This window comes from Anopheles funestus, chromosome 2RL, assembly GCF_943734845.2.
Source record: "Anopheles funestus chromosome 2RL, idAnoFuneDA-416_04, whole genome shotgun sequence".
Classification (NCBI taxonomy): domain Eukaryota; kingdom Metazoa; phylum Arthropoda; class Insecta; order Diptera; family Culicidae; genus Anopheles; species Anopheles funestus.
In genome coordinates, this window is record NC_064598.1 from 87694741 (window position 1) to 87709266 (window position 14526).

Below are 14526 nucleotides of genomic sequence, written 5' to 3' on the forward strand. Positions count from 1 at the left end.
AACCAATGAACCAGCTACCCTTCATGCGGAAGGCCGTGCGCCTAGGGTGGGAAAAATGAGAGTGAAAGTTGACAGTTTATCACTTTTTTGGATCGTGATCGACGTACGCGATCGATCGTAGGCAACACGAGCGATAGGGAAACTAATACATTTACGCAAGGGAAAGAAAAGGAGTAAGTGAGAACGTATGGGTGTTTTTCAACGTGTCAAAGCATTTCCAGCAGCACGCGCCATATTTACGCGGTACGCATGCACCAACTAACGATGGGGACGCTACTTACATCCGCTCGAATAGGCAAATCGTGACGTTTCGCTTATGTATCGTAGCGATCGGTTATGTTTCGCTTTCATTCGAACGCGTCTTCGCTTCCGTTCCGGCGCCCGTATCGATTGATTCGCACCGTGCCGTACAATTTCTGCGAGCTTTAATGCGCGTTGCGTCCCATTTCTTCCGTTGAGGTAATTGTGAACGCAGGTGTAGTATCGCAAACAGTTGCCGATGGGTTTCGGTAGCGATTGCGTATTATTTTAACAGCCATTTTTTCTCTGCCCAGCGTCTGCCACCGAGCTTATGCAACGATCGGAACAATTTCGGAACCGTACGCCACTTTAATGGACAGTAACTCCACCATTTCTTCGCTGGAAATTTTGAAGGTCACTTGCAAAGATAAGCAGTTTTTGATGATCTACTACCCATCTTTTTTTGTTGTTGATGAATACCTTTAAGAAAAGAAGAAAAAAAGCTCACTCAACGATGCAGTGTAATAAAATTTTCAACATTCAACACATGATTTCTATCAAAGCCACATAACCGGTCTTGACTGAACACGAAAGAATCGCTTCGCTCAATAGAAGAAAACTGTGGCCAGCGAGTATACGTCAACGTTTGTGACATCTGCAGTCCAAATGCAAGCTAAATGTAATTTAATCTTATTCATTTTCGTTGCATCCTACACACAGTTGGTGTTCATAGTTTATTTATACTCCTAATCAAGAACATTGTTTTGCAAACATTTTTGAACATGTCACAATCTGCTGGTGTTTTTTTGTTTTGTTTGGTTCATCGTGTTTTCGCTTTTCGCTGGTTGGATGATCAAATTCTTCCAAAAACCTGTTTACCAGCAGAAGGAAAGCACCTGAAATGGTTGTCTGTTTGTTCCAAATTTAACTCCCGATGGTGTTTGCCTTGATTTCCGACATAATAAGAATACCGCATGGAAGAAAACGGTGCATAAAATGATGAGCACACTGTTAGAGAGCATATTTGACTGATATTAAAATGGTAATAACTTTCAATATTAAATAAAGTATCATTAATAACACACCCAGTCTGGATCCGTGCCTTCCATTTTTTTTCTCCGACATGAGAAGTTAAGACTTAAAAATTAAAATAAGAAAGACATCGTGCGAAGCACACTCTAATTCTACACGAATGATGATTAGAAATACATAGATGATGTCACGTAGCAAAGTGTTTTGTTTACTTGCGGTTGTGTATGAGCGTTACTCTTCCGGAACAAGTCACCATAGCAGCTTCGCACACCATCCCGACTTACAAGCGTTCAAGCATAAAGAACGTTGATCCCTTCAAAAACACACTCACGAAAAAAAAACGTTCAGATAAAGAAGATCCTTCAGAATCACTTTTTTGCAGACATTCCAGAGCTACAAAGTGGGAAGAAACAAAAAAAGAAAGGAAATACATTCTGGCGGAATATTTTATTTCCAGATATTTTACACGCTGCGGACCAATAAACTTTTCTGCATAAAATAACTTGAAATGGAAGATACATTAATGAAACACCCAAAAAAAAAAAAGACATCATCCCAAGCAGGTTCATCGCTTGTTGCTCTTCTTACTTTTCGCGCTATCGATCGACGATCGCATAGCTTAACAGACAACGCAAAGTGTCTAAGAAGCTAAGCCGAAATGAAGACCATCAAAAAGAAAAAAAAACAGCAAGGTTGAAACATGTACCAAGGGTGGACGAGGAACAGTGGTGCGGTAGCAGCGTTTTCACTTAAAAATCTCATCAATAAACGGTGCAAACAACAACGGAACAAGAGAAGAAAAAAAAACAAACCACATATGTACATACAGCCCCAAAACTCGCTCTAAATAGCCGTTTTTATGTCCGTTTCTACTGCTTTCGAATATTCTTCCCACTCTCGTATGCAAAAATTTGCTTCACGGCGGAACGCAGCGTTTATCGGGTTTATCGCAAGCACCCATACTGTCACAACCCTGTGGGTTGATTCCGTTTTTCTTTTATTTTTTTGTTTTCTAATTAATCTTGGAACGCTGAAAGATGCAAATTAACTGATCGATCTGGCGTCTCGCTTCAGCACGGTCGCACACAGGAATGATCCTGTTGTGTTTACTCCTTTTAGCCGCTTGTTTGCCCCGGGGTTTTCGTTATTTGAACTAAAAGCATCTTCAGACGAAACTCATCCTCCCATACACACACATATGGGCGATCATATCATACCCATACACGGGGGGGCCGTGATATCAGTCGATTTCGAGAATTTCGAGAGAGGGGAGCGTTTCATATAAAACCAACGAACGACGAACTGCTGTTCTATCGTTTCGGATTACTGCACTGGATAAGGTAGGTCCATACGCCACTGTATCTCGCAAAACGTTTCGTGCCGTCGCATCGAAAGTGTGGTGACAACGCTTATTCGAACGTTTCGTTTTGTTTCCGTACCGTTCCACAGTATCCTACAGACGATGAAGGTTGCACTTTGTCTGCTAGCAGTGCTGGCCGTCGCACTGGCTAGGCCCCAAAACTACGGCGCAGAGTTCTGGCCGGAGGCACTCCAGCGTGCCCAAGCGCAGGGTATCGTACGCCCGGAAGAGAGGCTGATCTCCGGCCTCCAGGTGGCGCCGCTCGTTAACCAGCTCGAGGAGGTACCCTTCGATAGGCCCGTGTCGATTGACCAGATCGTCGTGCCATTCGATGAGCCCCTTGTGTTCGGTGAGCTGCAGCGTAGCGTAAGTGAAAACTTGGCCCGGTTCTAAGACGCCTAGTGAGTCGTAAGCTCTACCACACTCCGGTAAATTAGGCTGCAAGCTTTAACGTGCGATATGATGTGAATCGTCCCAATGATGGATCCCGTACAACAGACAACCCGCGCAAAATGCTAAAAAAAACGGACAACGAGATGGATTTATAAAAACCCGCTAAGAAACACTCACCATTCTGTTCCATACGGATCGTGTATGGATGTGAGCGATGGTGGATACCTGCCTTAAGGATATAAGGAAACGAAACGCTGGCTTCTTAACTGTAACCGTAAACTGTACAAACTAAAGGTGAAACGATCTCTGGCGGAAACCCTGGGACACGGCAGCACTGTCGGAATGCACACCGAATAGATCGTCATCATGCTGCTGCCGTTTGCCGGCTTTTGTCGTCGCGTTCACTGATATGGAATCAAAGATAGTTAATACTAGAAAGGGAAAATAAATGTATTTTAGTTGTTACTTTACTCTGCGTCATTTCGACTGAATTTTTTTTTCGAGAAGATTCCAAATGTCTGAATGAGATGAAAAATGTCTTAACTGCCAAATTGGTTTGATATTGAATTTAAATGAAGCTTAAGCTCGCCTCACGGTCATTAAGCGTAATGCGTCGGAATGCTTCTTAAGCATGTTTATCGTTCTTAGCAACACTAAACAGAAAGCCTTTTGGTGAGGTTTTTTTACGTTTCTCTCTTTTTTAAAATTGAAAAGACTTCTGATAGTTTTACGTTGCTTGAAATTGCAAATTGTTCCATTATCGTTTCTATTGCCATAAAATTCTTTTATAAAAGAAGTCTGTCACATGGGTTGAAATAATAATAGTTGTAGTTTACAGGGAAATTTTTAACAAATTGGGTATTTTTCCATTAAACAAAACAACATTTTACACAATGCCTAAAGAAACTTTAAAACATTCGTCAAAGCATTTCAGAACAAAATTTATCTTTATAGCATGCTAAACGTAAGATGATTTAGTACAATTGTACTAAAAATATCCTTCTGGCAAGAGAGAGAGGTTCTATACCATGAAGTAATCAAAATTACGCACAAATGCCTTAAGAAAATAGCGTTGTCGTTATGAATGTGTTAAAATAAACACTTTCTTCGGTGGTAAATTGCTTGTTGAATAACTTTCAACCCAAGAAGAAATGAAAGGAATGATCCATCAATATATACATATATGTACATATATGCTACCGGTTTCGGAAGGTGCCATTCAATACCCGCGACAATCGACGGCTGCTACTCGTGTTGCATGGATTAAACATTCATCGATCAACAAGGATTTGCAAACGCACACACAACTTGTTGAATTTGTCACTTAAACATCAATTCATTTGATCATCGCGGAATGGTTGGACTGGTTAGCACCATCGGCTCCATTACCGCCGCTGGCGCTAATGTCTGAATGATTCCATGAAAGATCGCTTCAGATGTCTTCCTCGAAGCTGTTGGGAGCTTCCTAGTATTGGTATTGTAAGACACCTTGAAACAAAACCCACATCACATTCCAATTCGCATCTTTTTTTTTAGTATTCTGTTCCTCATCGTGAAACTCATCGTGATTGATGATTATTGGATTTCGTTGATAATGCCGGTGAGGGCTGTCGATGCTCCAAACAGCCATCAAACATATCAGCCGGGATTATTATGGCAAAAAAAGGTTCACAGGTTTGATGTACTGTAGGATGGCAGTTGATTCCCAAGACCCATTTGTGGAGCAATCCTTAGACCGAACCTCAAAACGATCATTAGCATCTAAATGAGTCGTAGCTCTGAATGAAGGAACGATGGGATGAAGCAAAACCACAAACATAAGCCGTTTTGCGCCTATCTCTGCGGGAAAGGGTGAACCAGAAGCAACCGTGCAACCAGACAACGATGGAAGAAGCACTCGGATGGCATGTCGTCGGGTAACCATCTCCTCCGAACCGTACCCACACACACACACACACACACACACACGGTCACACGGTGCCACGCTGTGCTGTGGTAATGGTGGGGATCGAAGATATAAAACCAACCGTACCGATGGCGCCAACACTTTAATCGTTACCTATACCGTGCGCCGTCACAGTCATCTCGTAGCCAATCGTCTCCAGGACTTTCCACAGGTACGTATCGTTGGAGGATAGATTAACTTCTTCGGCGGCTACTCAGTAGGGCTCAGTACCGCCGTATGTGGTTGTATCGGAAGGAATAAGACTCAACCAGCGGTGAAGCTAAGTGTATCCGTAGTGTTGTTGCAAACGATCATGTGGACGCACGCTCGACAGTAGTTGATTAATGACACGGTGGAGGAGTGCGCAAAAACAGAACCAACTCCAACGTAACCCCTCTAAAGCCAAAAAAAACAAACCCCCCCAACTGAATGGGAAAAAGCATAAAGCCGCGCGAGAAAGCTCAATGCCATCGAAAGTGAAATTGTTAATCGTTCTCCCGGACGGTTCGACGGGAGCTGTGTTGTGCGGGCCATGGAACAAAACCGAACGAACGAAAGGAAAAGGAGTCACCCGTGGCCACTGGGCACGGTTTGAGATGACGATGAAAGGAATGAGAAAAAAACGCTCACTTACCTCCAAAGTCTGTCTTTGGTCTGTCTGTCGGTTCGGGTTCGGCAGAGAAACATAACGGCACGATCGCAGGAAGCAACACAGGTTTTGGTTTCGGTGCCTTTTTTTTTTTTGTTTTTTGTTTCGTGATGATGATCAGCAAAGGAACAGTACGGAGCAGGGGACTGCAGCAGAGCGGGTCATCCAGCGGGTCTCGAATGCACGATTACGAAACTCTGCGGCAGACCCGTTCGATTAGCTGCTTCGGTTTCGTTTGCCTTGGGGGCGATGCTCAGTTTGCTGGCACTGTTTCGAAAAACCCTGCAGTTGATCGTGTTTACTCCACAGCCATTTTACACCGCCTGTAGATGGTGCATCTTGCGTCATTTTTTTTTTTGAACGATTTGTTTTAAAAATTGATGTAAATTTCAATTCCATGTGTTTCTTCCACTCGGTCAGGTCTCATCATGAAGGTTGCTATCTGCCTGTTCGCTGTCATTGCCCTCGCCCTGGCCGCTCCCCAGCGCGACGGTGGTGCCCTCACCGATGAAGCTATCCGGCAGGCACAGTCCCAACAGCTGATCCCGCAGGACGCACAGATCCAGGGTGTCCAGCAGGGTATTCAGGTGGCCGCACTCGAATCCATCCCCGGAACCCAGCGTGTCGATCTGTTCCAGCTGCTTGGAGATCAGGTTCCGCGTGAGGTCATCACCAACCTGCAGTCGCAGGTCGATCAGGTTGGCCAGGTCTAGGCCAGCAATCTTCTTCTTCTACCTACCATCTATCTGCGAGTCCCCACTTTACGGAGCACCTGGCCCTGTTCTATTGGCGGACTGTTCTATTGCCGAGAGCTGGCTATTCTTCCACGAAGGTGCCAACTGAAAACTGTCTAATGTGTAAGACCTTTTTCGTACATTTGTGCTACGAAAAGGGTGTGCGTGCGTGCGTGTTTGTTTTTTTTTATTATGTTACAAAATGAGACCGAAAGGGAGAGAGAGAGAGAGAGAGAGAGAAAAGTCAAAGATGAGGGAAAATTTGATGAGATGAAACAATAATAACAACACCGTTCAAACAACTTTCGATGTGTGTTTTATTTACCTCTTTTGGAGAATTGTACATGGTTTTGGGCAGAAATTACGTGATCTGTTGGGTGATTTGCATACGATCACCGGAGCAAACATCCATTTGCACATTCGGCTGGCGCGTTCAAAGCGGACCTTGAGACATAGCAAACTAACCGTTACTGGACAAACAGCATACTCCACGAGTGAAGAGATGAACTTGACCAAGGAACACGTTTGTTTTACCATCCATTAATTTCCAGAATTTAACGCACTCAGTTTGTCCAAGTGCATGGAGGATTTCTGCGGTTTTGTTTTTAGTACAAATCTATATCGCTTTGTGAGTGCTCATGACCCGTTAAACACTCGACGGTTAACAACACAAAGTTTCCATCCTTAATGCTCTAGTGGTGGTTAGAAAAGGCGCTCTTCATCTGTAGTTTTATGACTCCGGCTTAGTCTTCTGTGTAACTTTTATAGCACCAAACAATCCATAAATCTACCTGTACACTAAAGCTGCGAGAGGTTAATCTCATTATTGTGGTCTTATTTGAGAAAAAACCACAACCTGAAGCATGGTAGCAGTGGATGGAAGATTTCAAAAGATGTCTCCAAAACGCGTTTTGAACCACTACCTGAATGGCCAATAGGAAGATACTTGGAAACAAAAAAAAAGAGGTATCTTCATGTTGCAATATGGAATGCATTAGTATGCAACTTCTTAGTTACTTAAGTCGCCCCCCTTTTCAGTATCATTTCCTCTGCTACGCTTCATATGGAGATAAGCCTACATAATGCGAATTTAAACGGCATGCAAATTAGACTTTTAAAGAACCAGACGAACATTTGCAAAACAAAAAGTAGAAACAGCTGCTCGTTTAACGTTCAATTTCAATTGCTTCTCATCAGAACGATCAAGTCGTCGATCGATATCCGGGGCTAGCAGTTGAGGGAGTTTAACTTTCGTTTTATTACCCATGATTATCAATCTTGATGAGAGGGAGAGTATGCAAATAGGAACAATATTTGTGGATGCAAGGCTCTAATTTCCAATGCGCCAAATGCAACTTTATTCAAGCGATTGCATCGATCACCCGTTCGACGGAACCATTGACGATACTTTCTATCCAATGTTTTGGTGAATGTGTGTTACTTGCTGACTGTCCTTGCGATGCTCCAAACTTCGGGCCCCGATGGTTCAAAAAGTGGTTTTATTTTTGGAAGAAAAAGCTCAATGGGCTGAAGAAAAAAATTACCATAATCTTCATCTATCCAAGCCAAGGGCAACTCGCGGCCCGGTACCTCGATCTTTACCATTTCTCTATATTTTTTTTCTTTCCCTATCCCTCTCTCTCTCTCTTTCTTTTGGGCGCATAAAACTGCTCCACCTTTCACATGGGCAGATCAACGAAAACAAAAGTTTTATTGTGCGCTACATCGCGTCCATCAATCGATCGGTGGCTATGGTCACTTTTACATTCGGGACGATTGTTTCACCGTTCGGTCGCTCGCACGCTAAAGGTGATGGCTTTCCCCTTGGCCGTGGCCAAAGATCTAATTAGTTGATAGAATTTAACAAACCTGTCAGCTCAACTCCACTGTCGAGGCAAGGTGGTCTCATATACCGGGTGGTATATTTTATGCTAATTAGTTTTCTATCTGCGCGCAGACGTGTCCGATCATGCAAAGTCAAGGAAAAACGGCATCGTTCAGTGGCAGCACAGGCAGACGCAGGTGGTTCAGGTGGGGGGCTTAAAATCGTTCTTTTACGGTGTGGTACGGCTAGGACGATACTGAAGCCGGTAGGTATTAGATGAGACCGGCAGACGTTGGATCCGGTTTGGACAAAATGTTTTTTTTCCGACGTTGGGAATAAACTAGTTTCGTACAGCAAAAGCAGAAGATCTAGTTTTAATGCAGATCTTCAAAAGTTGATGTGATTCTTATAGTGATTGTTCTTCTTCAATTTCTTACTTTGTATTGGAACAGGAGCTTTAAATGTGTTTCGGTCCCTGAAAGCTGGTTCTGGATCTACCACAGTAAAACGAATTGTATTAGATACTAATTAACATACTTGCGAAGTACAAACAGTAGCAACTATAAACATTTGTTGTGATCTTGCATTGAGGATCACGCCATCTGAGATAATGCATTTGCTAATTCTTCATCTTCATGGCTTAACGACCTTCAATCTAAGGTCATGCTGGCCATTTTTGGCTTACTAGACTTATTTTTATCTCGTAACCGGATAGGCGGATGGGCAGCCCCCGGCCATTTGCTAATTAATGATTTATAGCTTGTGTCCTTGCTAGTTTTAACGGTGTTGAATTCAATGCCTAACGGATAATTTGAACAGCAGAATGTGGAAAATCCGGAAAAACGTGGAGAAACACGTACCAAACGAGATTCGAATACAGACTTAACGTGTTAACCACCTTACAGAAGGCCTAATTACAGATTCATAACGAAAACGTACACAATAGAACTGATTATGGTAATTAATGTCTATCTTTTTTTTAAATAATCTTTTCACCACCGTTTCTTGTCATCCAGACGATCACTCGAGAGCGCACTGCTTTCAACCAATGAACGGTGTATTATAAACGCATAGCAATCAGATGGCAATCGGAGCATTTTGACAACACAGAAAATAACACACAAAATTCGCAAGAAAATCGCACAGCATCGCAAAAATTTGCGAATAAATTTACCCAAACTCGGAAATAACAGTGCGTATGGCGGCCAGCTGTTGCCGGTGTGATTGAAAAACGTCTTTCAAAACTCGTAACGTAAGAATTCATTGGTCAATCGATTGAACTATACGGAGGGAAGTGTTACTTGCATTCCGAAACACAGGCTAGCGGGGGTTTATTGATAGCGTGATAGCTGCTGCATTCGAAACAATCGATACCTTGTGGTAACGGGTGGTTTTAGCTTGTGCGTAGTTTCCATCGTTTGCTGGACTCTCGAACACGAAATAATCGCGGGGCCGACCGACGAGCCTATATGCTATGTTGCATAGCGTTGCCAGAATCCCGCTAGCGAACTATTTGCGTTGCTGCACACCGACCAACCATCTGCGAAAAGTTCCCCGTGCCGGTGGCTTAAGCAGCAGCCAACTCGGTTTTCAGGCTGCCACCGTTGACTGTTGTACCTTCTCCACTAGTTCACCGTTGCTGTTGTTTCACCCGATTCCTTCTCCACCGGCATCGCCCCAGCATCAACCTTCCCATCCCCTAGCGGCAACGCAAGTGCGGTAAGATTATGTGCACAACACCTGTGTCTGATTGACGCGTAGTTATCGATTTTTCATAACTAATCAAAACTGTTTTTGTCGTTTATCTTTACCTCTGTCTCGTGATCGGAACGAACGCAACGCAACGAACTGTGACGCTGATGCGGGGCACCTACACGCCATTATGCAACCCGGTACCCTCATTCATCACCGCTAGCTCTTGTTCGCAGCATTCGAAAGGACCGACCAGCGGCGGCATGGAAGCAAACTCGAGTGGTGCCGGAGCTGAACCAAAGTTTACCAACCGATTGAAGCAGGAAAAATCGCCCTATCTGCTACAGCATGCACACAATCCCGTCGAATGGTATCCGTGGGGCGAAGAAGCGATACAGCGAGCACGGGCAGAGAATAAGCTGATTTTCTTATCCGTGGGCTACAGCACCTGTCACTGGTGCCACGTGATGGAGAAGGAATCGTTCGAGAACGAGGAGGTGGCCAAAATTATGAACGAACACTTTATCAACATTAAGGTGGATCGTGAGGAACGGCCAGACATCGACAAGCTGTACATGATGTTCGTGCTGCTGATAAATGGATCCGGCGGGTGGCCCATGTCGGTATGGTTGACACCGGATCTAGCCCCAGTTACCGGTGGAACCTATTTCCCACCGAATGATCGCTGGGGTATGCCCGGCTTTACGACGGTTCTGACGAAGCTTGCTAGCAAGTGGTCCACCGACAAGGACGAGCTCGTTTCGACGGGACGGTCCGTGATTGAGGCGATTCGGCGCAATGTAGATCATAAACGAGCGGACGAGGTGGAAGATGCGACAAACGTGGAGACGCTCGAAGCGAAATTTAAACAGGCCGTTAACATGTACCAGCGCAATTACGATCCGGTCTGGGGTGGATCGCTTGGTGCACCGAAATTCCCGGAAGCATCCAAGCTGAACCTAATGTTTCATCTGCACGTGCAAGAACCGAAACATAAGGTGCTGGGCGTGGTGTTAAACACACTGGACAAAATGGCAGCCGGTGGTATACACGATCACGTATTTGGAGGCTTCGCACGATACTCTGTGGATAAAAAGTGGCACGTGCCACACTTCGAAAAGATGCTGTACGATCAAGGCCAGTTGCTGTCGCTGTACGCGAACGGTTACCGATTGACACGGAAACCATCCTATCTGGCAGTGGCGGATGCGATCTATCGCTATCTCTGCAAGGATCTGCGCCACCAGGACGGAGGGTTCTACAGTGGCGAGGATGCAGATTCACTGCCAACGGCGGAGAGTGAGGAAAAGATCGAGGGTGCCTTCTACGCGTGGACGTACGACGAGATCAAGCAGATACTGCAGACGAATGTGGAAAAGTTTGGCGATCTGGGTGGGGTGGATCCGATGGCCGTTTACGCCGGACACTACGATGTGAAGGCGGAGGGCAATGTGAAACCGGCCAGCGATCCACACGGCCATTTGCTGGGCAAGAACATTTTGATCGTGTACGGATCGGTACGAGAAACAGCAGAAAAGTGTAACACGACGGTGGAAATCGTGGAGCGTATCCTAAAGACGGCTAATGAGCTGCTGCACGAGGTGCGTGACAAGCGGCCGAGACCACATCTCGATACGAAAATTCTTTGCGCCTGGAACGGTCTCGTTCTTTCCGGTTTGGCACAGTTGGCTTGCGTGAAGGATGCACCGGGAAGGAGCGAATATTTGGCAACGGCCGGCCAGCTGGTAAAGTTTATCCGCGCAAATCTGTACGATGTGCAGGCGAGAAAGTTGTTACGATCGTGCTATGGTGGCACAGAAGAGACGTTGGCATCGTGAGTAACATTGCTTGGAGTAAGTAAAGTTTTTTTTTCTATAGCGTTGAAATGTTTTCTTGTCTTATTTTAAGGGAACGGCCCATTTACGGGTTCATCGACGATTATGCCTTCCTGATCAAGGGCTTGATCGATTACTATGTTGCATCGCTCGACGAGCATGCACTGCACTGGGCTAAGGAGCTTCAGGACATCCAGGATGAGCTGTTCTGGGATCCAAAGCATGGTGCCTATTTCTACTCCGAAGCTAACTCTCCGAACGTGGCCGTTCGGTTGAAGGAAGGTATGATGAACGGTTATCCCGAAGATGAGACGAGCTGCATCAAATCCACAATCTAATCGTTGGCTTCTTGTAAACCTCTTCCTTCAGATCACGATGGTGCGGAACCGTGCGGTAATAGTGTTGCAGCCCACAATCTTCTCCTGCTCAGCGATTACTTCGAGGAGGAACGGCTCAAAGAGAAAGCACGCACACTGTTCGACTACTTCGCGCATACGGCACATTTCGGGTACGTACTGCCAGAAATGATGTCCGCCGCACTGCTGGAGGAACAGGGCCGCAACACACTGATTGTGGTTGGTCCGGAAAGTGCCGAAGCGAACGCACTGGTCGATTCCGTGCGCGAATTCTACGTGCCCGGTATGATCACCGTGCAGCTAAAGATCGATCAACCGCCGCACATTGTACGGCGCCGTAAGTCGCTCGATAACTTTAAGATGGTAAAGAACATGCCGACGGCATACATCTGCCACAATAAGGTGTGCCATCTGCCGGTGACGGAACCGGAGCGCTTAACCGAAGAATTCCAACCACGCTACACGTTCGATTACCAAGAGTACGAGAACTGATTCTTCGAGGCCTAAGGTTTTCCTGTGCAAGTAGTATTCCACTCACCGTTGAAAGGGCAGTTTGGAGGCAGATAGGGTGCGAGCGGAAGAGGGAATCACTTCGAATGGAGGACTGGTGGCCGCGGCAAGGGATATTGAACAAAAAAAAAAGGCGAAGACACTTTCGGTACACGGAACAAATATTGAACGACGACGATTGAAGGACAATTATTTTATAAGCCAAAACTATATGTGATGAATAGAACCGCAAGTCGAATATCAAACTAACGAACCGCAGGGAAGAGACGAAAAAAGGCACGGAATTATATTATGCAGCGGGTTTCGTATCAGCTACCAATCGTGACACACGACAGCGAAGAATAGCGTCAAGATTTCAAACCCCAACAAAGCAAAGCTTCTTCGTTTTAGTTAGTTATTTCCTGTTACGTTGTTCTCGTTTTTCATTGGCATGCCGCCTGGTTACCGTTTGAGCGTTTTCACTATTGATACTAAAACGAACCACTGATTGCGATGAGGTTTTAAAATTGTAGAATTCGCATATTAGCGTTGGGCTGGTTTGTTTTCCCTTCCGTCTGGTACAGGCACGAGGGTTGAAAAAATATTCCTTACCCAAGAGATCGCCTTCCTGCGCCTACGGATTGGATTGGTTTTCTCTTTTTTTTATTTGTTGATAATTTATTATGCCCCCCTATATGTGTGTGTGTAGCGTGTAGAAAAGCACCCGTTTGTATGTTTAGTTCGTAACGAATTATGGCTTTTACTGAGCGTTTTTCCATTTGTAAGCATTATTGCAACAAAACGATGTTTTTTTGACTGTGGAAGATTAAAACGTTGGGTTTAGCGAAAACAAACACGAAAACAAAAAACGTTTGCAAATCACAATTCTAGAGTAGTAAAGCACAATCTGCTGAATGCTGAATGTAGTAGTGACCGATTTTCCTGTTATTTTTTATAGAGCACCCCCTTATCCTTATGGACGATATTAAATCGATAGATTTTACCAATTGAAACTAATTCTAAACGAGGTTTTTTAAAAAAAAGCAGAAATCCGTTTTTAAAGTACACACTAATATTCAAGTAATTAGAGGGCTTGATAGAACAAACAAAAAAGGTGCACAATTTTGTAGTGGTTTTAAAATTACCGAAAAACAAAACATAATCAAAATACAGATAGCTTCTAAAAATAAAAAATAAAAACAACGCAAGGTAGAATCTCAAAGAACCAAACACACGAATACACAGAGTTCCGTAGCGATCCGTTTTTAAGCCAACTTTTTTAAACCAGTGATTCATGTGCTCGCGAATGCAAACGTAACGTAATGTGGCAAAATAGCATAGAAATGGAAGTGAAATGCGAAGCTCTCGAAACGAATTCAACGAGCAAAACAAAAAAAACTTATGGTGCAACTAGCTATCGTTTTATCAACAAAATAAAACAAAACCCAGTCAACACCATGTGCTAATTGATATTAAGCGATTTTATCTAGTTTTTAATCAATTTCCAATTCGATATGTGAAACAAATGAAAGGTATGAATAAAAGCAATCAATACCAACGGGATGGTTTATCAGTTTAGTGCAATATGGAGTATATCGGATGGTTCGTCACTTGCACATCGTTTAAGTCTCCGAACAACAAGAACAAAAACTTCCACGATATTAATCCAATTAACACCTACAGGCTGGCGAAAGGTTTTCCGTATTTCGGACCGCTTCGAAGAAACTTTTTCTGCCGTCAAAACGTAACAAAATAAGTTAAACATCACATGACCACGTAAACGTTGAAAGCAGCAACAGAGGTTACAATAATGTATCATACATTTATTTATATGTTTCATCATTTGCATGTTTCCTTCCTTCGTTTTTTTGTTTGTTTGTTTGTTTGCCAGATCCTTTTGTTTTCAGTTCTCGTTCACTATCGTTTTGCTTGAGGGAGCTAGCGGATATTATAATTAGTGTTAGTGGATTGTGTGT

At 44.1% G+C, this 14526-nt stretch overlaps 2 protein-coding genes across 2 annotated transcripts; both read left to right on the plus strand.

Annotated features, from left to right (window-relative positions):
- Positions 1-5048: 5048 nt before the first annotated feature.
- Positions 5049-6660, plus strand: LOC125762900 (uncharacterized). Its single transcript, XM_049425522.1, has 2 exons — positions 5049-5142; positions 6040-6660. Exon 2 carries the CDS (start codon positions 6048-6050, stop codon positions 6330-6332), a length of 285 nt encoding a protein of 94 aa, XP_049281479.1. The 5' UTR covers positions 5049-5142; positions 6040-6047; the 3' UTR covers positions 6333-6660.
- A 2621-nt stretch (positions 6661-9281) lies between these two features.
- On the plus strand, positions 9282-14128 carry LOC125762881 (spermatogenesis-associated protein 20). The gene is made up of 4 exons (XM_049425473.1): positions 9282-9897; positions 10094-11704; positions 11779-11987; positions 12075-14128. Exons 1-4 carry the CDS (start codon positions 9653-9655, stop codon positions 12551-12553), a joined length of 2544 nt encoding a protein of 847 aa, XP_049281430.1. The 5' UTR covers positions 9282-9652; the 3' UTR covers positions 12554-14128.
- Positions 14129-14526: the final 398 nt, after the last annotated feature.